General features: G+C 45.1%; 1 protein-coding gene across 1 annotated transcript; it reads right to left on the bottom strand.

The window, feature by feature from the left end:
* Positions 1-274: 274 nt before the first annotated feature.
* Positions 275-24228, bottom strand: SLC25A20 (solute carrier family 25 member 20). The gene is made up of 9 exons (XM_056862013.1): positions 24012-24228; positions 17985-18077; positions 14366-14493; positions 7903-7993; positions 6505-6622; positions 5383-5455; positions 3492-3601; positions 1695-1819; positions 275-376 (listed from the first exon to the last, which is right to left on the bottom strand). Exons 1-9 carry the CDS (start codon positions 24132-24134, stop codon positions 314-316), a joined length of 924 nt encoding a protein of 307 aa, XP_056717991.1. The 5' UTR covers positions 24135-24228; the 3' UTR covers positions 275-313.
* Between the last annotated feature and the right edge of the window lie 643 nt (positions 24229-24871).

Raw genomic sequence — 24871 nt, 5'->3', positions numbered from 1 at the left:
AAAAGGACTCACTGCCTGTTAATAGCAATAAGGTTTTCTATTAGCAGCATTACCCGCTGTGGTATAGCTTTGGGTTCAGAAGGCAGGTTTGAGTGTCTCGAGCTTCTTTTGAACCCTGGATGGGAAGGGTTTTGGTTCAAGAGTCCAAATGGCAATACGGCTCCACCCAGAGGGTGTAAGGCAATAAAGAGTATTAGAAAACTAGCCGCTTCTAGAGCTTCTCTCGTTTCGTCATTCTGTCCTACTCCTCCAAGGTAGATGCTTTCTTGCTCTTGGTCGTTGAGTTCCCTCTGGAACACACCTCTCCTGGTCCTTACAGACCAGGCACAAGCCAGTTTAGAAACTTCATGGAAACTTCAAAGCCAAGGAAACAGGCCTGGAGGAAAATCAAGAAAGGTTCAGATGAGGTTAGTGTTGACTGGGGAGGTCTGGGTTCCAGCCCACCCCCGCCTCAGTCACAAAGCTCACTGGGTGACCTTGGGCTGGTCTCTCTCTTTTGGCCTTACCTACCTCACAGGGCTGTTGTAAGGGTGACAATGGAGCAGGGGAGAGCCACAAATGCTACCCTGAGCTCCTTGAAGGAAGGGGTGGGTGAGATAAAAACGTAACAGATAGAAATGACTCTAAAGTTAGTGCAGGACGAAACAATTCCCACTGCAGCTCAGCGTTCTTGTCTTCTTCACTTAGCCTCACTAATATTTAAGGGGAGAACAATGACAGCTCTGATGAACTTAGTCTGCAAGAGGACATGGTCTAGTTGGTCATATAAGACACGACCTGGGGGACATGACCTAGAGGTCCAGAACTCAGTTGGGGACTGGCTAGACAGGCTTAAGAAGAAGAAGAGTTGGTTTTTATATGCCGATTTTCTCTACCTTTTTTAAGGAGACTCAAACCGGCTTACGATCGCCGTCCCTCCCCATCCCCACAACAGACACCTTGTGAGGTAGGTGAGGCTGAGAGAGCTCTAAGAGAACTGTGAGTAGCCCAAGGTCACCCAGCTGGGTTCATATGTAGGAGTGGGGAAACCAACCCGGTTTACCAGATTAGAGTCCGCCGCTCTTAACCACTACACCAGTTGATGCTTGTAAAAAAAAAAAAAAAAATGGCATCACCAAGGTGGAAATTTCCTCGCATGTCTCCTGTGGGCTGGGATCCAATTTTATGATACAACAGATCCCAAGCCATAGAAACAAAGCTTTTCTTCTTCTCGGTCTGTACTGTCATTTATGTCCTGTCCAAAAAGTGCTCCCTTCAAAACCTAGAAGGTCAGCTCGTTGTTGCAGTTAAGTCATAAAACGGAAACAGCCGATTGCCTCTCCTTCTCCGGGGCATCAGGAAGTGCCACGGGTCAGATTGTTGAGCGGTGTAAGACTTACGCTTCCATCAATATTTGCCTCGGGGTAGCTGCAGAGATGGAAGAGCTCTGCGTTTGTACTCTCATGCTTGGGGATGGGGGGAGAATTAAAAGACTGGCTGGTAACCCTTGCTCTTTCGCACACGGCCCGAGCGCCTGCCTTTTCTCGTTCCTGTGTGGTACACAAGACTGGACTGCATCAATTGGTGTGACGAGGCTAGTGATGAATAGACTTTGCTTTGCAGAATGAATTAATAATGTCATAAAGCTCCCCCCACCCACCCCTGTTCCAATAATCAAGCTCCCGGAATCCAACTAAAAGTCGCGGTTTGCTTACGGCGTTGGCAGGGAAGGCCCTGATCATCACAGCTGTGAACCCCTTATACAGCGACATCACCCCCTCTTCTCGGATAAGCTCCCTCAGGACGTCTCGGAAGCCATTGGGGTACTTCCCTGGTGGAGCTGTTGAGCAAGACAAAGATCTGTAAATTACGCCTTCGGCATCTAATGAGCCTCAGCCGTTGAGAGGACCTGGACAGGGAAGGCACATGGTGAAGCCGTCTCATACTGAAGCAGACCCTTGGTCCATCAAGGTCAATATTGTCTACTCAGACTGGCAGCGGCACTCCAGGGACTCGGGGAGAGATCTATCACCTATTTCCTGGTCCTTTTTAACTGGAGATGCCAGGGATTGAATCTGGGACCTTCGGCACACAAAGCAGAGGTTCTTCCACTGAGCCACAGCTCCTCCCCAGTGGGAGACAGCCTCCCACTCCTCCCCCAACAATCACGGTCTTTCCTGCTCCTCACTATAGTGCTCTTATGCTACTTATGACAGCTGTTACTGAGGGTGGTAACTCTACACATTTCTGCCATGCCATCAATACACTAAACCCAACACAGACCATGATACAAGAAACTTGGTCCCTGCCCAGAGTGCTTGCAGGTGTACATTAGATGGATAAGAGAAGAACAGAAAGTGACTGAGAAAGAGATCTTCACACAATGCATAGTTAAATTGTGGAACTCCCTGCCCCAGGATGTGGTGATGGCTGCCAACTTGGAAGGCTTTAAGAGGGGAGTGGACATGTTCATGGAGGAGAGGGCTGTTAGTAAAAATGGATACTAGTCATGATGCATGATCATGATGTATGGGTGTGAAAGCTGGACAGTGAAGAAAGCTGATAGGAAGAAAATAGATTCCTTTGAAATGTGGTGTTGGAGGAGAGTGTTACGGATTCCGTGGACTGCCAAAAAAAAAACCAAATCAGTGGGTTATAGATCAAATCAAGCCTGAACTGACCCCAGAAGCTAAAATGACTAAACTGAGGCTATCGTATTTTGGTCACGTCATGAGAAGTCAAGAGTCACTGGAAAAGACAGTCATGCTAGGAAAAGTTGAGGGCAGCAGAAAAAGAGGGAGACCCTTCGTTTAAGTACCAGCTGCTACTCTACTAAACAACTAATTAAACACCATTGCAGCACTGCTTTTTTTATTTAAGAAAAAAAATTGCAAACAATATGCAGATGCCTCTCCAGGTAGTTTAATTGGAAGGCTTTAAGAGGGGTATGCGTGGCTACTAGTTAAGATGGATACTAGTCATGATGCATACCTATTCTCTCCAGGATCAGAGGAGCATGCCAAATATATTAGGTGCTGAGGAACACAGTCAGGACGATGCTGCAGCAGTTGTCTTGCTTGTGGGCTTCCTAGAGGCACCTGGTTGGCCACTGTGTGAACAGACTGCTGGACTTGATGGGCCTTGGTCTAATCCAGCAGGGGCTTTTCTTATGTTCTTATATAAGACTGCAAAACGGTAATGGTACCCCACTTCAGCACTGATCCCCTGAATTGTCTACAGTCACAGTGCTCGCGCTTGCTAGCAGCCAAGGAAGAGGGTGTCAGCTTGTTCTGGCTGCAGCTGCACACCCCCTGAAAGTTTTGGCTACAGATACGTAAGGCCTAATCACATCCAGCTTTGATTAATGCATTAAAATGGAGAAGGGAGAACAACCATCCTGAGCACCTTGGAGGAAGGGGTCAGTTAAAAATAAACATGCCAAAAAAACAAAAGCCCATCTTCAGGACTACTCCTGCCCGAAGATGTCGTTACTGGAATAACAACTGACTCACCCGTCTGGAAGCGGGATTTCAACACATCTGGTGGGATCCCAACAGCCCAGTTGAAGATCCCTGCCATGCCACCAGCAACGAGAATCCTAGGCACACTGAGGTCACTGACACTGCAAAAAGCATTGAGACACACACACACACACACACACACAGAGAGAGAGAGAGAGAGAGCGAGAGAGAGAGAGAGAGAGCGAGAGCGAGAGCGAGAGAGAGAGAGAACACTCTTAATTTATGAAGATCAAAACTGGACAAGCAATAAAAAGGCACTAAAATGCTACAGATATCTAATCTGTACCATCTCATCCGTAAACAGCATTAAACCACGCATGACTACATACAACTGTAACATTAATATTAAATCACAATGCTGGGATTTCCCCCCTTCATAAGGATTCCCCCCCCCCCAACAAAGACCTGGGAAATGAAATGAGCAAGAAAAGGAGGCGGGAGAAGGGAATGGAGATGGGGAGGAGGAAAGAAGAGACACGGGGAATTGACATACCAGAAGCCCAGTGAAAGATCCATGCAAAAACCCCTACTAATTTCTTTCTTAGGCCTTCCAGGAGACATTGCCCTGCAGATTTTCAAATTGCAACCATCAAGTTTAGAAAAAAATAAACTTTAAGCTGAGTTTCTCAGAATCCAGGTGCTGAAGTGTACAGTTTGCTCAACATACAGATGGCTTAAAAGGTGGGATAGAAGCTATGTGCTACGACAGGAGGGTTTATTTCTCAAGGAAACAAATCTGAAATCAATGTTTGCCAATTTGTGACAAAAGCATCAGGATAGGCTGAAATCAATCCTGTCAAGGAAAAAACAACTAAAAACTTTGAATAGCTTCTTAAATTTGCCATTTGCCAATTTTGTTTCATAGTGAGGCTTACTGGCACAATGGAACAATGTTCCCTTGCAGATATCCCAGTTGAAGGGGCACTAACGTTTAACCATCAGATCAATGGCCAATGAAAATATGGTTTAAAGTACAGCCAATAGGCAGTGTTCACACTGACCCCATCAGGAAGCTAATGAAGATGTGACAAGAAACTGCAGTATTACAGTTCCAACTGTTTCTTTTATTTTTATATTTTTTACTTTACTTATGTCTCACCTTTCTTGCTGAGATTCACGGAAGGTTACAAAAGATAAAAATCAATTTGATCAGCATGAGGCAACCAATAAAACAGTGTAACAGGACTCAGACACTGAGCCCAGTAATTCAGGGGTGTCGAACATAAGGCCCGCAGGTCAGATCCGGCCCCTTGAGAACTCTTATCCGGCCCGTGAGCCAGCCGATGCAGCCACCACCACCACCCCACTCTCGATCTGGGCTAGCGAGGCATGGCCCGGTCCAGCCAAGTGTCATTTATGTTATATCCAGCCCTCGTAACTATTGAGTTCGACACCCCTGCAGTAACTGATCAGCAACCAATGGAGGGACAGCTGAATGGGTGTGATATTCATGCCAAGTACTTTGATCACAGAAACAGCACTGGGAGGGATCTCAAGGGTCATCTAGTCCAACCAACCCCCTGCACAACACAGGAAATTCACAAGTCTCTCTCTCTCCCCCCCCCACTCCCCCAGTGACCCCTGCTCTATGCCCAGAGGAAGGCAAAAAACCTCAAAGATCCCTGGCCAATCTGGCCTGGAGGAAAATTCCTTCCTGACCCCAAAGTGGTAATCAGCATTACCCTGGGCATGTAAGAGAGGGCCACAAGAGCCAAGCACTGACTCGTCCCTTTCTGCCCTCCCTCTCATGCACTATATACATGCTGAGTATTATTAACACTACAGAGAAATTATCAAGACTAAACAGTAATTTAACCCTCAGCCGCACCTCTAAAAAAAATTTTTGGGATGTGTTTGTGGGAAAGCTCAGCGTTCTACTTACCTCTGCCCTTGAGGTGTCAGAATGTTTTTCAGCCATTCATAGGTCATGAAGTACATCCCGCTGGCTGGAACATCTAGACGGTCAAGGAAACAGAGGCAGACTCAGAGAAAACAGAGGCCCGAGCAGGGGCCATTGCACAATTCTGCCACGGGAAGGCAAGTTCTGCCAGCTTGCCATAGAAGAATTCCGAAAGGGACACAAAAGATTGCACTGGATCAAAAGATCCAACGAAGAATTTCACAAAAATTGGAAGTTATACTATGCAAACTATGTAAAACTGGAAATGATAATGTTTAGTTATAAGTCTGTAACGGGACAATATATAATAGAATCTAGTGAATATATTCAAATATATATACAAGCAATTAGAATGATTTAATAACAGTTAGCTTTAGCATACCCTGACCTGGATGGCCCAGGCTAGCCTGATCTCATCCGATCTCAGAAGCTAAGCAGGGTCGGCCCTGGTTAGTATTTGGATGGGAGACCACCAAGGAATACCAGGGTTGCTGTGCAGAGGAAGGCACTGGCAAACCACCTCTGTTAGTCTCTTGCCATGAAAACCCCAAAAAGGGGTCGCCATAAGTCGGCTGCGACTTGACGGCACTTTATACACACACAGCTTTACCATGCACGTTTAAAGTATCTATATCATGAGAAAGATTGATTAAAAAGCCGTAGATTCAATGTTATAAAGCAATAGATTTAATGTTATAAAGCTATGACAGTATTTAGAGAAGATAGAGAGAGGAAAACAAAAATTTTATATGTCCGCACAGTTAAAGTTTATTTTAGTATATTTTAGATCTTGCATATGTATTGTGTTGTTTGTGCATGTGATGTATTGGGTATGCATCGTTTGTGTTTATTCAGATATATGTTTATGTTCGTATGTTTATGTCAGTATGAAATTTTTAAAAGTTTTTAAAAAAAAGATAGCAGTGGATCCGGCAGTTAGAGCCAAGGAGGTTCAGCTCTTTGGCTCAAACAGGGGCAGGGGGTAGACAGCAGGGGAAAAAGCAACCCCAAAAGAGAATTATCGTCTGTGTCTGTAACATGAAAGGGGCTATCCGGCCTCAGTGTACTATACCGGTGCTTGCAGAACGTTTTCCCAGCACTTACCCCTCATGAGAGTGAGCACCGTTCCTTTGTATACACCTCGAATTCCAGCCTCACGATACAATTGTTTGGCACAGTCCAAAGGCCCCCCGTATTTGGTTTCGCCCGAGGCCGCCTGGATCTGAAAGAAACAGTTTCTCATAACTATCACCTGAGTGTTCTTAAAACAACGCAAAGTATTTATGAATCTTACCTGGTGAGGGATAATTCCGTAAATTCAGACCACCGCTTCAGAAGCAGCCTATGAGTCCCGAGCCCCAGGAAGTCAGACAACGATAAACTGACCCCAATGGTGGAAAGGAAATCAACAAATCACCAGTAACTCTGCCCTTCCTTTCCTGCCCCTTCAGTTCTATTGGTAAACTTCTGATATGTCTAACCCAGGGTTCCCCAAGGTGGCACCTGCAGGCATGTGCCCAAGTACCTGCCCTATGCTTTAGGAAAGTAGGTGGGGCATTGTGTAGGCAGGACCAACGATTGGCTGCCTTCATACAAACAAAGGAGCATTTTATCTTGGTCTTTTCTCTGTTTTTGTGCATCATCCCCTCTCCTGTCTCCCTTATGTGTGTTTTATCTTCCCTTTCCCCAAGCAAGTTCCCCAGATTGATCAGAGAGGCAGTCCACACAGTTTCAAGAAAGGGCTGATCACACACAGCATTCACAAAGGTACTGTGTGTCAAAGTTCTTCAGCCCAGTTTGGAGAATACTGTCCTAATTTCACCACAGAATATGTTACTGGGTTAGCCTTGGCTCTTCGGTAGGTGGTCTTCAATCTACAGCAGGACGAGCCAGCTTCTGGTTGGCGAGTTAAGTTTCTGTCTCTTCTTTCTGCTCTCTTCAATAGCCAATTCCAGCCATCATTCAAAAACACTGATGGTGGAAAATGGGATACATAGACATTTGCCAAATATGTTTCTCAAAGTGGACACTCAAAATATTTGGAGAACTGGGTCAACAGAACAGCCGTTCAAGTGATGCTATGATGACCACTGACTGAAACGTAAGGAGGAGGACACTCAGTGAATTTCGGTCACAAGATGAAGGATGTGAATTTCCATTAGGGTGAAATGGTCAAATAAGTTTTGACCATATGGACTCTAATCTGGATAACCGGGTTTGATTCCCCACATGAGCGGCGGATGCTAATCTGGTGAACCGGGTTGGTTTCCCCACTCCTACAAACAAACCCAGCTGGGTGACCTTGAGCTAGTCACAGCTCTCTTAAGAGCTCTCTCAGCCCCACCTATCTCACAGGGTGTCTGTAATGGGGAGGGGAAGGGAAGGTGTTTGTAAGCCGGTCTGATTCTCCCTTAAGTGGTAGAGAAAGTCGGCATATAAAAAAAAACTCTTCTTCTTTCCAGAAGAAAGGATGGATAAATGGCTTCCTTATGGGTCTCTTACCTGTAGAAGGCACTTGATCCTCTCTCCTGGAGCCATAATTGCAGTGGTAAACACCCCAGATAACATGCCTGCTGCAAACAACTGGGGATACCTACGCAGAGACATGAAATGACATGAATAATTGGATACGCCTTTTCCTGCACACGGCTCAAGAAACAGAGAAGTCTCCATTAAAAAAACTTCCCAGATTACCTTACTAACAGTGCCATCCAAATCAGGTCTAGTCAGAATCCTACTCAAGTCTATTCATTGGGGCTTTCTCCCTAGAAAGTGTTTTTAGGATTGCACTGTAAATTGACAGCAGTTTAGGGCTGCGGCATTTATACTCTTTTTCCCCCCAGTTCTTCCATTCCATCCCCAAAGAACTAAAAATACCAACCCGCTACTTAAAATAATAATAATAATAATAATAATAATAATAATTAGGGCTCTTCATACTCAGTGTAAATTATTCCAATTATGTGCCAAGAAAGCCTAAGTTCAGTACAAAATTCAGCTATTCAACTAAGCAATTAAATAATTCCATTTGATTTTTTTCTCTCCCCAATTTAGATTTCTCCACATGCTTCCAAAAAAAAAAAAGAACACCCTCTGTTAAAAACAACACAACCAGTACAATACAACCGAGTAAGGATTTTTAAAAGGATAAACAAGAATTACAAACAGATAATAGCTGTAGATCTCAAGCATGGAATAAAATTCACATTTCACCAAACATTCATAAGTAGATAAGAACAGCCCTGCTGGATGAGAACAGTGGTCCATCTAGTGTAGCATCCTGTTTCATACATACGGTTGCCAACCTCCAGGTATTAGCTGGAGATCTCCTGCTATTAGAACTGAACTCCAGTCGATAGAGATCAGTTCACCTGGAGAAAATGGCCGCTTTGGCAGTTGGACTCTATGGCATTGAAGTCCCTCCCCAAACCCCGCCCTCCTCAGACTCCACCCCCAAAAACCTCCCACCGGTGGCAAAGAGGGACCTGGCAACCCTATTCATACAGCAACCAACCAGTTGCCCTGGATGCCTCCTAGCACTGACATTCAAAGGTTTACTTTCTCTGGATGTGGAGATTCCCTTGGTCACCATGGCTAGGAACTGCTGATGGACCTCTTCTCCCTGAAATCACCCGCCAGGGCAATCAAGGTAGTTTCAAGTCCAAAAGTGGGACTGAAGCCAAATTATCTATATTTTTACCCATCTGTTTCCTTTAGAAGCTGCTGCAGCTCTATAGCAGGGGTATCAAACATAAGGCCCGGGTGCTGAATCCGGCCCCTTGAGAGCTCTTATCTGGTCCGTGAGCCAGCCGAGGCAGCCAACCCCCCCCCCCCAACCAGCTCTGGGCTGGCGAGCTCACTGCCAGCTGGGGCAGCCATTCCCCCTGCTCCCGAGATGTCAGTTATCAAAGACTGTTAAATAAAAGAAAATACTGTAAGAGTGTTATTGTTTTAAGCATGTTTGTATTTTAAGTAAAAAAATTAAGTAAAAAATATCATTAATTGGCTTTGCCTGTGTATCTCCGGTTCCTGGCATTGAATGTTATGGTACACATGGCCCGGCCAAGTGGCATTTATGTCATATCCGGCCCTCATGACAAATAAGTTTGACGCCCCTGCTCCATAGCCACCTATATACTTGTTCCATTATTTGGGTCTAAGGAATCCAATGACAGTATTCAGAAGCACCATGACAACTTCAAAGGGGAAAGAGGTGCCTTCAGCCAAAGGCAGACGTTTTCCGTTATACTACCTTAGTCAGCCTGCATCATCTTGCCAAAACTGGTCAAAATGGGCAGGAATCTAGCAAGTGTAAGGTGGGGCATATATGTTATCTGCATCCTCCAATGTTACTAACTGAAACTCGCAGTCAAATGAGGACACTCTTCCAGTAAAGGATTTTACATGCAGAATTAACAATGTACATGCTCAATGTGGATGTTTTCGCAATATTTGTAATTTTTTCCAGCAAGAGTGGAGTCATGGCAGAGAAGAAGAGTTGGTTTTTATCTGCTGACTTTCTCTGCCACTTAAGGGAGAACAAACCCGCTTACAATCACCTTCCCTTCCCCTCCCCACAACAGACACCCTATGAGGTAGGTTGGGCTGAGAGAGCTCTAAGAGAGCTGTGACTAGCCCAAAGTCACCCAGCTGGCTTCATGGGTAGGAGTGGGGAAACAAATCCAATTCACCAGAGTAGCCTCCGCCACTCATGTGGAGGAGTGAGGAATCAAACCCAGTTCTCCAGATTAGAGTCCACAGCTCCAAACCACCCTCTTAACCACTACGCCACGCTGGCTCCAGAACATCCAGAACAAACAATTTTACATCCAGAATAAACAATGTACATGCTTAATGTGGATGTTTTTACAATATTTGTAATTTTTTCCAGCAAGAGTGGAGTCATGGCAGAGAGGCAGAAAGGATGGAGGATTCTGTGTTTCTGTGCCAATATCTGGTTTGGGTATAGAATTAAACATCTCAGCGTTGTAGCATATCGAAGAGTATCCCTGGGGCTGAACAAAAAAAACGGCATACAGGATAAATGGGCTGAAAAATGGGCTGTAGTCAATGATATAGTAACATACAGCAGCAGAAAGACTCTTGAAAAAAAACATTCAAACATTGGGCAGCAATTTATGAAGACGCATCAATTGATAGCTGAGGAAGGAAGGTACATAAGAACACCAATCAGCATCCCCATCACCACCTCGATCTCCTCTTTCCTTATGAGGTGGCACTATTGTGACTAGAGAGAAAGGTTTGTAATAATGGAAGGAGACAGAAACATTGGCTAGACCCGAGCAGGAAGTATGCAATAATCTGTTTCTTGTGCATGCAAAAGAGTAAAATTTAAGAAGCCCAAAATACAAAACACAAAAGTATATGCAATGCTTCTGAAAATCTAACAACTGAGCCGGTAGACAGGAGCAGATACGCATGTAACATGCATACACCCACACATATGTACTCTTTTTAACAGATTTTTTTTAAAAAATACTAAGTTATTAACCCCCTAATGAAAATGCACTATGGCAGGGGTCCCCAACCTTTTTGAGCCTGTGGGCATCTTTAGAATTCTGACATAGTGTGGTAGGTGCAGCCATAAAATGGCTGCCGCAGGAGGCAGAACCAGCTACAAAATGGCTGCTGCAGCTTTCCTTCAGTCACACATTGAAGATCTTTGGGCTGTGGTGGCAGCTGATGCCAAAGTACAGTTTTAAAAAATCTGCACAGCCAATCCGTACCCTAGTGGTCAATCAGAAGCCTTGCTGGACAGCCTCACCCCACCTACTTTCTAAAAACACTTGACAGGCACCAAGAAATGTGTTAGTGGGCGCCATGGGGTCCACGGGCATCACGTTGGGGACCCGTGCATTATTGGAAATCGCCGACAATTATTACAAGACCAACAAAAGTGTTAATATATACAGGCCTTAATGTATACATTATAAGATGAAAGGTACATAAAGGGACTTCCTGTACACAATACCGAGTCTCAAAATATAGAGATCCTTTATAAAGAGAATTTCAAAGGTATGTTGAAGAAAAATGGCTTTGTGGCTTAAGCAAAAGAAGAAGAATTGGCTTTTATACCCTGATTTTCTCTTCCTTTAAGGAGTCTCAAACCGGCTTACAATCACCTCCCCTTCCTCTCCCCACAACAGGCACCTTGTTAGGTGGGGCTGAGAGAGTTCTGAGAGAACTGAGACTGGTCCAAGGTCACCCAGCTGGCTTCATGTGGAGGAATGGAGAATCAAACCTGGCTCTCCAGATTAGAGTCTGCCGCTTCTAACCACTACACCACATTGGCCTGTACGGTGAGAACTGAATCCGTTACAGGAACATGAGGGAAAATAAAGGGGGGGGGGAAACGGAGTGGAAGGGAGGGAAGTCCTTTGGAGTTCACAGAATCGTAGAGGGGAGATCTTTGGGAGCAGGGCATTACCAAATCCCGCCCCCCTTTGCAATTCCTCGTAGGCCCCCAGCTCATGCTAGTGTAGATGCCAACGCAGCTTTGGCTGCAAATGACTTGCACTGCGGACGACTGGCGTGGAGAAACAGACAAAGGGAGAACATCCCTGTTAATTCTCTAGATGTCTCTATGTTTTAATACTTTATAACTACTCCAGACTTTGAGACTACTTTTTGACTATTAGATGTTATATTTTAGCCATAAATAAAATTGTCAACATCTCGTTTAAGAGGGAAATACACATGGGGATCAGTTTCCCATTTGTTTGGAAGCCTAAAACGGATGAGGAAGTCTCAGTTTTATATTTATTGTTATCCTGCAAACACAGCAAACTTACAGTCATAAAGAGTTTTAGAAAGTTATGTACATTTTTAGTCTGGAAATGTGATTGTTTTGAACCACTGAAGAAGGCCATTTGGCCAAAACTCGTTTGGTCAAAGTTTAATTTTGTGATTGTTATGTCCATTTGTGATAAGGGTTTACATGAGTATGTTAGTTTGGCAAGCTATTGCGAGGCCTTATATAGGTTATTGATTTTAGTCTGTAATAAAAATATACATATTTTGTATTGACATAACCTTCATATTGTGTAACTTTTGGCCTTGAATGTTGATTTTTTTCTTGACCTTTGGGTACTTAATTCTACGGTTTTTGATACTACTAACTATATCATCCCTTCCAGACCAAATGGTAGGAGCAGGATTGACAGGCACTGTGGGTGGTGGTTCCGTCCCTTCCCAGAAAGCAGGATCCAGAAAGCGGTGCTAGCAGACCACTGCCCTTCCCCATGGCCTTTACAGTTTCACAACTTCACAACATTTAAGGAACCAGCCTGGTCTGGTGGTCACCTCAGGATCTGAGAGACCCAGGTATGAACCCCTGCTATGCCAGGGAAGCTTGCTGGGTGACCTTGGGCCAGTCAGATTTTCAGCCTAACCTACCTCAAAGAATTGCTGTGAGGATTAAATGGAAGAGAGAAGAATGATATAAACCACCTTGGTTCCCCACTGGGGAGAAAAGTGGGGTATAAATGAAGTAAAAATAAATTTTTAAAAATGTAAAAAATATATTCCAGTAGGACGACCTATGATCCACACCTCAGCCACTGATACCTGCCATATATCTCCCCCTTCAACACAGCCCTGCCTTTGTAAACAGCATTTCAATTTATATTTTGGCCCAAGTTTCCTCTCAGTGTGAGCCAACGTGGTGTAGTGGTTAAGAGCAGTGGTTTGGAGTGGTGGACTCTAATCTGGAGAACCGGGTTTGATTCCTTGATTCCACATGAGTGGCAGACTCTAATCTGGTGAAGCGAGTTTGATTCCCCACTCCTCCACATGAGCGGCGGACACTAATCTGGTGAACTGGGTTTGTTTCCCAACACATGAAGCCAGCTGGGTGACCTTGGGCTAGTCACACTTTCTCAGCCCCACCTACCTCACAGGGTGTCTGTTGTGGGGAAGGGAAAGTGATTGTAAGCCAGTTTGATTCTTCCTTAAGTGGTAGAGAAAGTTGGCATATAAAAACCAACTCTTCATTTCAGTCCCATTCATTGCAACAAGCCTCCTTCCAAGTAAATATGCTTTGCCCGGCAGCCTGATGCAATGCATCTTAACTCTGCAACATATTCCCCCTTTCTTCAAGAAGCCTTACCCAAGATAAGAACGAGCAGAACCACAGGCTTAGGCAATAGTCTAATAATCCAACTGTTCTAGACATCTCAGGTAATTGTGGGATGGTTGAGATGGATCCCACAGGTGGGATGGTTGAGATGGATTTATTGCATATTTACATATGAAGTGGCCTTATACTGAATCAGACCACTGGTTCATCGAGCTCAGTATTCTCTACTCAGACTGGCAGTGGCTTTCCAGGGTCTCGGGCAGAGGCTTTTCAAATCACCCACTGCCCAGCCCTTTTAGCTGCAGATGGCAGGGACTGAACCTGGGACCTTCAGCATGACAAGCAGATGCTGTACTGCTGAGCCATGGCTCTCTCCCCAACGGGAAGCATAAGTCATGTACACGGTTTGAGAATAGGTTCTACGGAACAGCTGGGGCTTGGCACAATGAATGTTATTTATGTGTTCAGGCTTGCTGTTAAGAGAAAGCATTATGAGCCTATTACTATGTAACACCCACACCTTACTCTCCTGAAACGTGCTCCTTCCTAAACAGACACAGCCGTGTCTGGGAAGAGAACTGTGCAACAACAACCCACACAGTGTCTCTTTTTAGCCAGTGCAATCAGTCCCACGCTTCCAGGAACCTAAAAACTCGCCAGATTTATTCATTTTGGGGTTTTTTTCTTTAAAAAGTTATATTTATGGCAAGGGAAAAGAGAACTCGTCTCTAGGCTGCGGTGCCAAACCGGGTAATTTATTGTTGTTGTTGTGTGTGTGTGTGTGTGTGTGTGTGTGTGTGTGTGTTTTGCATCGCAGTAGCCTGGAAGCCTCCAGAACGCTTTCCTCGAATGCTCTACACCACTCACGTTAGAACGTCATCAGGGGTCCTCTGCTGGAGTTTTTTGCCCAAGCCAAATCCAAAGAAACACACGGCAAACATAGGGGTCACCCCAACAATAGGAGCTGCCATCCCCTTGTACAAGCCTCGGACACCCTGGAAGACACAGCAAGGGAGCAGATTACTGGATTTCCTGCATTGCTTCACACGGGGGTGGGGTGGGGGGAAGAGTATAATGTTAATCATCGTAGGTATCAGAGAGGGACACCATACAGGGTAGTCCTGAAGCCAGTCAGATTGGTGCAGGCAGATAAGACTTGGGACTGCTTCATCTGTAGCTGTACTCTTCACAAAAACGTACAGCCCAGAGAGCAAGAGAAGGGAGAGAGAGGGGCAGGACAGCTGTGGGCTTGTGTACGTGTGCCAACTACAGAAAATGCTGATGGTCTCCCACAGGGAGCCCAAAGACTTACCCTCCATACTGCATGGCAAGATGCCTCCAAGTTGTCTTGCTGATCATAGAATCATAGAGTTGGCAGGGACCATACAGGCTATCTAGTCCAACACCCTGCTCCATGCAGGATCAGCCTAGAGCATCCCTGACAAGTGTTTGCCCAGCCTCTGCTTAAAGACTGCCAGTGAGGGGGAGCTCACCACCTCCCTAGGTAGCTGATTCCACTGTCGAACAACTCTTACTGTAAAAATGTTTTTCCTACTATCCAGCTGGATATTATAATGTAATAAGTTACAAGGGTCCAATAATTGGAATTTTTTGAAATGAGAAGCAATTAGATCCCCCCCCCCCGAGGAATTACTGGACTGCAGTGAAGACGGGGAAGGGGGGCAAAATTGCTCTTCTGGCCTCTTCTGTGCGCTCCACTGATGGAAAAAAGGAGCAGCCGCACTCCCATCCCCGCCCTCACAGCGTCCCACTGACCCACACGGCTATTACTCCACACGGATCTCACAACCCCAGGTCTCAACTTCCTTAGGTCTGCACTGCTGGGGAAAGGGGAAACCAGGGAAGATCCGAGCAGGAGCAAATTACTGGATCCACCCCACAATTTGAAGAAAAGCACACCAGGCCCAAGGCTAAAATGCTAGCCACTGGACCACAATTGTCACAAATAGTTTTTCAGTTGTTGTTTTTTTAACTAAGGACCACTGTGATCTTTTGTTAAAGAGAGCTTTGATGGGACAGAAACCATTAACACTCCCCTTTCAGTGTATCACCATGAAGATGTAAAACTGTTGTTTCTTAACCGTGATTAAGATGTCAGAAGCATGCTGCAGGCTTGCAAGAGATACCCACTTCCCCTCTCGGATACAATTTCCCCTTTTTTCCAATCTTAACCTTAAGAATGGTATTTTTGTGTGTGTAAAGTGCCCTCAAGTTGCTGTCAACTTGTGGCGATCCCATAGGGCAGTGATGGCGAACCTTTTAGAGACCGAGTGCCCAAACTGCAACCAAAAACCCACTTATTTATCGCCGAGTGCCAATGCGGCAATTTAACCTGAATGCCACCCCCAGAGGGGGCCCAGAGGGAGAGGCTAGGGTTGCCAAGTTCCTCTTCACCATGAGTGGGAGGTTTTGGGGTGGCGCTTGAGGAGGGCGGGGTTTGGGGAAGGACTTCAGTGCCATAGAGTCCAATTGCCAAAGTGGCAATTTTTTCCAGGGGAACTGATCTCTATTGGTTGGAGATCACCTGTAATAGCAGATCTCCAGCTAGTACCTGGAGATTGGCAACTAGTTCCTTAGTGTTTTCTCTCTACATATCAAGACAAATGGAAAGGTGTTTGGAGGATAGCTTGTGGGCACTTCAAAGGTGGAATAGGACTGCACGCCCCTCCGCCCGCACAGACCCAGAGGGTGCCGGAGAAGCCGCTGGAGGGAAAGAAGGAAGGAAGGAAGGAAGGAAGGAAAGAAGGGAAGGGAGGGGGAAAGGGAAGGAAGGGAGGGAGAGAAAGAAAGAAAAAGAGAGAGAAAGGGAGAAAGAAATGGAGCAAGGGAGAGAAAGAAAAGGACAGAGGGAGACAGAAAAAGAGGCCATTTATGCATGGGAGGTTTTGCCTTGGATTTGCCACTCGGTGGGGCGCAGTGGCAGGCTTGTGAGAGGCGAGCAGGGTGGGGCAGAGGGCGCCTCCTTCGCACCCACCGACCAGCCATGCCCCTCCGCCCGCACAGGCCCAGAGGGCGCCGGAGAAGCCGCTGGCCATGCCGAGTGTGAGCGCTCGGCTTCTGTTCCCCGCTCTCCCACCCGCCTGGCCGGCCGCGCACGCTCCAGCGGCGGCAATGGCGGCAGCTTCTGTGGGAGAGTCCGGGGGCCACCGCCAATGATGTCGGAGGTTCCCCACCCCTGGGCTACAGCCTCCCCCATCCGGGGCGGGGCAGAGACGGAAAGGCCAGCGGCTTGGAGGAACCGTGCGTGCCGGCAGAAAGGGCTACGCGTGCCGGAAGTGGCACCCGTGCCATAGGTTCGCCAACACGGCCATAGGGTTTTCAAGGCAAGATATGTTCAGAGGTGGTTTGTCATTGCCTGCCTTTGCATTCCTTGATGGTCTCTCATCAAAATACTAACCAGAGCCAACCCTGCTTAGCTTCCGAGATCTGACGAGATTGGGCTAGCCTGGGCCATCCAGATCAGGGCAATCTTTACAGATTCCCCATCTTAACCAGTATTTGTTACCCAGATTTAAAACAGGCACATAAAACCTGGTAAAAAGTCAACCTGGTTAGTGGTATCCATGGTTAGTCAGAGCAGATACAGTACTGAACCATATTTAAGTCTAACAAAGGAAAAGAAGGGAGAATTTGCTCCAGAAAAAGGAAGAGGACCTACAAGCCTGTGGCCTGCTCCTATTCTCTTACCCATTGTTAAAAGATCAGCAACATCCTGTCACTATTGAGAAACAGGAAGGTGCAGGCCGCAACGCCAAAAGTTCAGACGTAACAAACAAACCATGGTTTGTCATTATGTGAACAAGCCTGTGGGATCTTCAGGCTCATACACTTCCTCCCCTGTCTACATGCCATCAGTAAATCAATAATTTCTATGCTTCTGACAATTCATTGTTGATATAGCTGAACCACAAGTGATGGTTTGTTGTCTTCTCTCCATACCAGCATTCCAAACTAGAATTAAACCATGGCTTGGAATCTGGTACAGATGTAACAGAACAAACCACAGCTGGTGCTTCAGACAAAGTGACAAATTATGGTTTGCAGTGGGTAGTTTCTCAAGCCACAAGTGAAGGAGACTACCCCAAGATCCCCCAGGTTCGTTCTTGTAACAACAAAAAATGATCTGAACATGCCTACAGCTATTGTTTTAGTCTTTGCAAAAATGTTCTGGAAACCACCAGGATTCAAGAGACCCACTCTCCTTTAAACACAAAATATAAGATGTCAGATCTTCAAAATGGTGTTTGCCTAAGAACCGGACAGTGGTTTTTCCTATCATCAGACCCCCTTTCAAACAAGAACTCCAGTTTTAAATATTTGGACTTGAGCCAACTGAATTGATAAGCCAAGAATATTGGTGTATCATGGGAGGGGTCATTCCTACTCAGTTTTGCTCCAGTAAGTTAGATGAAGAAATATCATTTCTGACAGACTAACACGATTCATACAATTGACACAGTAATACCTCTTTAACAAGCGTCTTTTTGAAGCAGTCAAAAGTCCCATTGTAGACCAGAGACTGTCCTGGCAAAGGTTTTGGCTGAGTCTGTAGTCTGACCTGCAAAACAAATTGAGGGGAAGGTGCAAGGAATAAAAATCCATTTTCAAATCTCCTTTTTATTAAGCAGTTGATTTAAAAAAAAAAAAAAACTATTGCGTGCTTTTTCGCCTGAAATCTGTCAGCTGCCCAGTGACTTAATAAATAACTCTTAATGTTGTTATTAAGGTTTTTTTTGTCAGCCGCCTTGGACAGGTTATCTGGAGAGATGACGCAACAATATTCTAAAGAAATATATAAAAGATTTGTGCCTGATTTATTATGATGTTGGCTTCAGGACAAGACAGGCCACAGCTCTGATTGCCCCATTTGCTTCCACTCTTCCTACCCCCCTTACTATTCTTCTCCTATCCTACTCCTTAGTTGGAGAATAGTGTTGCCTAATGGCAGCACCTGGAGTGGGGGGAAAGGGATGCCTAGTGGTAATACTTATGGATGACATTCAGGGAAGGCTGAAGAAGAGAGACAAAATGAAGAAGAGTTGGTTTTTATATGCTGACTATCTCTACCACTTAAGGGAGACTCAAACCGGCTTACAATCACCTTCCCTTCCCCACAACAGACACCCTGTGAGGTAGGTGGGGCTGAGAGAGCGTAACTGGCCCAAGATCAGCTGGCTTCATGTGGAGGAGTGGGGATTCCAACCCAGTTCACCAGATCAGACTCCACCACTCCAAACCACGGCTTTTAACCACTGCACAATGCAGGCTCAATGACTCAAAGCCTCCCTCTTTCATTCAAGGCTGCACCACATCTGCGGGCAGTATCTCTTCCAACTCAAATCTACCAAACTATGGCCACTGTGGCACAAAGGGCAGTCAATTCCCAGTTCGCCCCACCCCGCCCTGGTCTTATCCTTCTAAACACCATTATTGACCAAGTCAAAGTACAACAGGCAAGACATCCAAATGCCTTTTGATGTCTGTCTTTTGGAAACAGAATGCTATGATCTTGAAATCTAATGATTAACGGGCACAATCATATAAGGGCCAAGAGAAACCATCATATAAGGGCAAAGATAAATCCAGTGTTTTCTTTTGTCTCCTAGACAGCAGGCACTTCTAATCACCCAAAGGCAAAAGATTTATTAGAAAGCAGAAACTTTTTGGAAAACAGGATTACAGGGCTTTTGTGCAGATCATAAGGACATTATAAATTGGTCAGCATTGCTAAGAGGCAGGGAGATGGGACTCTCTGCCAACCAATTCAGTGTAGTTCCATGTAGTTCTGAACCAAGACAGCCAGCGTGGTATAGTGGTTAAGAGTGGGGAGGGGCCGTGGCTCAGTGGTAAAGCATCTGCTTGGCATACAGAAGGTCCCAGGTTCAATCCCCGGCATCTCCTGTTAAAGGGACTAGGCAGGTAGGTGATGTAAGACCTCTGCCTGAGACCCTGGAGAGCTGCTGCCGGTCTGAGTAGACGATACTGATTTTGACGGACCAAGGGTCTGATTCAATATAAGGTAGCTTCATGTGTTCATGTGGTGATTTGGAACGGCGGACTCTAATCTGGAGAATCGGGTTTGACTCCCCATTCCTCCACATGAGCGGCAGATGCTAATCTGGTGAACTGGATCTGATTCCCCACTCCTACACATGAAGCCAGCTGGGTGACCTTGGGCTAGTCGCAGCAGTCGTAGAGCTCTCTCAGCCCCATCTACCCCATAGGGTGTCTGTGGTGGGGAGAGGAAGGGAAGGTGATTGTAAGCCAGTTTGATTCTTCCTTAAGTGGCAGAGAAAGTCAGCATAGAAAAACCTCCTCCTCCTCCTTGTTAAGTGACATTCTAGGCCAGGGGTTCTTAACGATTTTTGTGCCCTGGACCCCTTTGGCAGACCAGTGAAGCCTATGGACCCCTTCTCAGAATAATGTTTTAAAATGCATAAAATAAAATACATAGGATTATAAAGTAAACCAAACATATTGAGAAGAGTTGCCCAATAGTTGGCCAGCTATGTCACATGAGCGTACGTAGACAGAAAGACTGTGATCACGTACAATCTAGTGGTGGGTCTAATAACTACAATAATTTTGAGGTAGTGATGAGCGTAAACGATATTTTGAGATACCTGCAACAACTGTAATGCAATATGAAAATATCTGTGATTTCTATTAGTGACAAAGTCACAGGTACTGCTAATACTGCTGTGGTTTGTTGCCTACATTTATAATTGAACGAAATGCTAAATCTGGGGCCACAAACGCCAGCATACACCACCTAGACTCCGGTGCTGTGGGCCCTTGCGCCGGCGCAGGCCTTCGCCGGCCTCCAAAGGTCTTTTGTCCTGGCTGCCGGTGTGGCTCAAGAATGCGCGGTTAGTATGCTCCAGACTATGTATTTTCTACACCATTTAACGTATCACGTTTAAAGCTCATGCTTTGTTTCAGCTCTGTTCGAGAATTCTCTTTGTTTTCAGATATCTGTTATTGTATTGCTCATTGGCTGTCCCATCCTGTTGACTGTACTTAGAATCAATCACAGAATCATAGAGTTGGAAGGGACCACCAGGGTCATCTTGTCCAACCCGCTGCACAATGCAGGAAATTAACAACTACCTCCCCGCACATCCCGTGACCCCAACCCCACTTGCTTTACACTGTATAATCTGCCGCAAGTCTCAGCAAAAAAGCAGACTATAAATAAATTTTAAAATTCTTACAATACTAATGTTGTGCCCAATACTAAATTCTTCTCTTGTGTAGAATACATGCTAATGTGTAATTATCATTCCTGAGACTTGCGCCCCACATACACCCTCAATCAATGTTCCTGAGGTGAATTGCATCACAACAGATAGTCCTGTTCTCCCTCAATCGTTTGGAGAACAAAGGGGGAAAACAAGCTCTGCTGCCCAAAGCAATTTAACCAGATGCCTTATCTGCACAAATGGACTATCTGGTTAAAGAGCCTGAAATACAATGCTCTGCAATATCTGATGGTGGTGGAAAGTGCCGCAAAGTCACAGCTGACTTATGGCGACCCTGTAGGGTTTTCAAGATAAGTGATGATCAGAGATGGTTTGCCACTGCCTGCCTCTGCGTCATGACCCTGGTATTCCTTGGTCGTCTCCCGTCCAAATGCTAAAAAGGGCCGACCCTGCTTAGCTTCCAAGATCTGATGTTATCAGGCTAGCCTGGGCTATTGCATTATGTATTCCCAGCGATGTATTAAGAGTTTGAAAATGTTATAAAAAACATCACTTTGAAAGGGTTTTTGGATGCCACGGCTAAAAAATGGTTGGAAGACGTCTTCACAGCTAAAGGGGCCAAACAAAGTGTTAACAGTATTTTTATAACAGTTTCAAACTCTTAATACATCGGTGGGAATACATAGAAAGTGCAAACAGTATTTTTTAATAACATTTTCAAACTCTTAAAACATCTCTGGGAATACATAATGCGGTAACCCTGTAGGTCAAGTCAGCAATACTCTGCTAAGCCACAAAAGATCTTTAAATGGGTTGTTGTGGAAGGGAAACAACCTAATTTCTAGTCAGAAGGGTTTTTTTTAATCCAGTGGGAATAAAATATGAGCTACACTAATGAAAGCAAACTGCAACAAAATCCCAAACAAAATGCACGAAGGCTTTAACTGTAAAAATCAACAGAAACGGCTTTCTGCCCTTAGAATCCCATCATTCATCCAAATCAATCATGAGTACCCACCTAATCATTTCGCCTGGTGTGTCATACAGATGGAATGCCCTCCCCACAGGGGTTCACTAATTAGTCCAAACTCCAGTAACTTCCAGAAAGGCATTTGGGGGGGGGGGAGAGATAGTAATGGTGTTGGAGGAAGAAGGTTACTGAGAATTTAATAGGCACAGAGTTATTAATTCTGGTGTTTTATTGGTCAGTTGTTGAATGTAGCTTTTTTTTTGTTGCTCTTGTGTGTGTGTGTGTTAAGTGCCGTCAAGTCGCCTCTGAATCAGTGTCCTCCAAAACGTCCTATCTTTGACAGCCTTGCTCAGATCTTGCAAACTGAGGGCCCTGGCTTCCTTTATTGAGTCAATCCATTTCTTGTTGGGTCTTCCTCTTTTCCTGCTGTCCTCAACTTTTCCTAGCATGACTGTCTTTTCCACTGACTCTTGTCTTTTCATAATGTGACCAAAAACTAAGTTTAGTCATTTTAGCTTCTAGGGTCAGATCAGGCTTGATTTGATCTATAACCCACTGATTTGGTTTTTTGGCAGTCCACGGTATCTGTAACACTCTCCTCCAACACCACAATTAAAAGGAATCTACTTTCTTCCTATCAGCTTTCTTCCTTGTCCAGCTTTCTTACAGCTTGCAATAAGTATCGTGAAAGCTGCAAGAACAAGAATTCACATGACTGTTCAGCAAAAGGGCACAGCCCATAAAGCTCTTCCAGCATGTGTTACAACTCTGGCATTGCTCCACCAATGTTCCAGCTCTATTATGGGAACTTTGGGAAATGCTGTTTGCAGCCACCTCATGCCAGTTAAGCGCTACACTGGCAAAAGTACATCCTACAATGCACCATATAATACTAATAACACTTACGCAGGACTTTGCACTTCTGTGCTTTGAGGAACAAGGAACCTTGGTCAGTGAGGGGTAGCCCTGTTAAGTATGTTGCAGCAAAAAATAAAACAGAAGCCCAGTGGTACTAAAATAATAATAATAATAGTTACAGGCCAAATTTTTCTGAGTTAGAGCAAGCTTCGTTGGATGCATTGGAATAGTTTATTTAGGCTAATTTTTTGCCTACTGTAAACTATCGCAGACTAAGGGGTTGGACTAGATGGCCTGTATGGCCATCTCTAAGGGTCCACTTTATCTGATGCATGAGATGAGCCTTCGCATGTAAGATATTTATATACAAAGTTATGTGGGAAGCTGACATCGGGAAGGTGTGATTTCTTCAAACCCAGCATGTCAACAGCACTAACACCCAGAGGCTGGTTTCACCTCCTTCTCCATGCGATGCATCCTGGGGGCGGTAGGGTTTTTTTTAGCATCTCCCCGGGAACAGAAACTTAAAAAAAAAAAATCACCTTTCATTCGTAAGAACCGACTGGTAGCCTCCTTAAAACACGAACAGATGCATCTGCGGCATCCGCTTTTTCTCATTCTCGTTAACTGCTCAAAGACCAACAGGTCACAAGCAAAAAGAAAAATAGTATACAAATTAACAACTTGGGCAAAGGCCGTCACATATTGGGATACACTGGCAAAAATGGATTTTACTATTTTAGTTAGTGAGCTATAGAAACAAGTTTTATTATTTTTTTATTATATTGTTAATGGAAATTTTTAAAACTTAAGACACTTCTTCGGAAGTCTGGTGACGGGTCACTTTTTAAGGTGGGTGGAGGGTCAAAAGGGTATTTTTTGTTTTTTGAACCTTATAATTTTGTAACTATGAATGTATTAATAAGAGCATATAATTGATACTCTTTTGTATTTTCTTTTTATTTTTTTATTATTGTATTTGTTTTGTTTAATGTTATAAAAAACAAAAAAACAAAAAAACCAAATTAACAACTAAATAACTGAAATCATACGTAACGTGACATTTCAAATTCTCGCACATCAGAGTCCACGAAAACGGATGTCATAAAGACATCTCGTAGACTTTTAAAGATGCTAACGGGATTCCTGATGGGTTCTGCACGGACAAGCTAAGAGTGCAACCTGCTCTACGGGAAACTACTTCGATTACTGGCCTATGTTTTTATCTTAATGACTGCACATTTTATGTACCTTCTGAAACAACTGTAACATGACTTATGCCATTAAAGGTTTTTCATTTCATTTCAACTACTTCGATTACTCTGGGTTCCCCCTCTGCGCGGCGTTTGCCGGGGCTGGCAGTCCTCCGAACGGTCTCTCGGGCTCTGGTCCTTCTGCAGCCCCCCCCTCGCGCGGTGCATGCCGGGGCTTGTAGTCCCTGCTCGCCCCCTTTCCCCCTCACCTTGATAGTGTCTAACGGGTGTCCCACGAAAACCAAGCAGACGCCCCCGAAGCCTCCGGCGAAGAAGTTCTTGACGGGGCTGATGGGCGCCTGAGGAGGCTTCTTCCGCGGCTCTTCCGCCATGGCTGCTCCGGCGGCGAGACCGTCCCGTCCTGGCTGCCTCCCGCCTGAGCGCTCCGAGCGACCTTTACCCTCCTTTCCCCCCCCCTCCTCGGTCGGGCTCCGGGCAGAGGAGACAGCGTGAAACCTCCCCTGCAGATAGAGCGGCCGCAGTTGGCCGTACTTCCGCCGCCACTCGCCGCGTCTGTTTACCACAGAGTAGCAATACCTCGCCCTCGGTTGCTGGCGTGCAAGCTCTGCTCAGAGCATGTTTATTAATAGCAGTGGAGATGATTTGAATTTTCCTTAATTGCTTGCATTCCCTACATTTCCCTAGCATGTTCGTTAATGGCAGTGGGGATCATCTGAATTTTTCCTTGCATTTGAATTTTCCTTAATTGCTTGCATTCCCTACATTTCCCTAGCATGTTCGTTAATGGCAGTGGAGATAATCTGAATTTTTCCTTGCATTTGAATTTTCCTTAATTGCTTGCATTCCCTACATTTCCCTAGCATGTTTGTTAATGGCAGTGGAGATAATCTGAATTTTCCTTGCATTTGAATTTTCCTTAATTGCTTGCATTCCCTACATTTCCCTAGCATGTTCGTTAATGGCAGTGGGGATCATCTGAATTTTTCCTTGCATTTGAATCGGCCTTAGTTGCTTGCATTCCCAACGTTTCATGACCTTTTATCCCTGGAGATAGATCACGACGGGTAGCCCTGTTAGTCTGTCACTAGTAGCAGAAAAGAGCAAGAGT

Source organism: Euleptes europaea, chromosome 1, assembly GCF_029931775.1.
Source record: "Euleptes europaea isolate rEulEur1 chromosome 1, rEulEur1.hap1, whole genome shotgun sequence".
Classification (NCBI taxonomy): domain Eukaryota; kingdom Metazoa; phylum Chordata; class Lepidosauria; order Squamata; family Sphaerodactylidae; genus Euleptes; species Euleptes europaea.
This window is presented reverse-complemented; position numbering and strand designations above follow the sequence as displayed.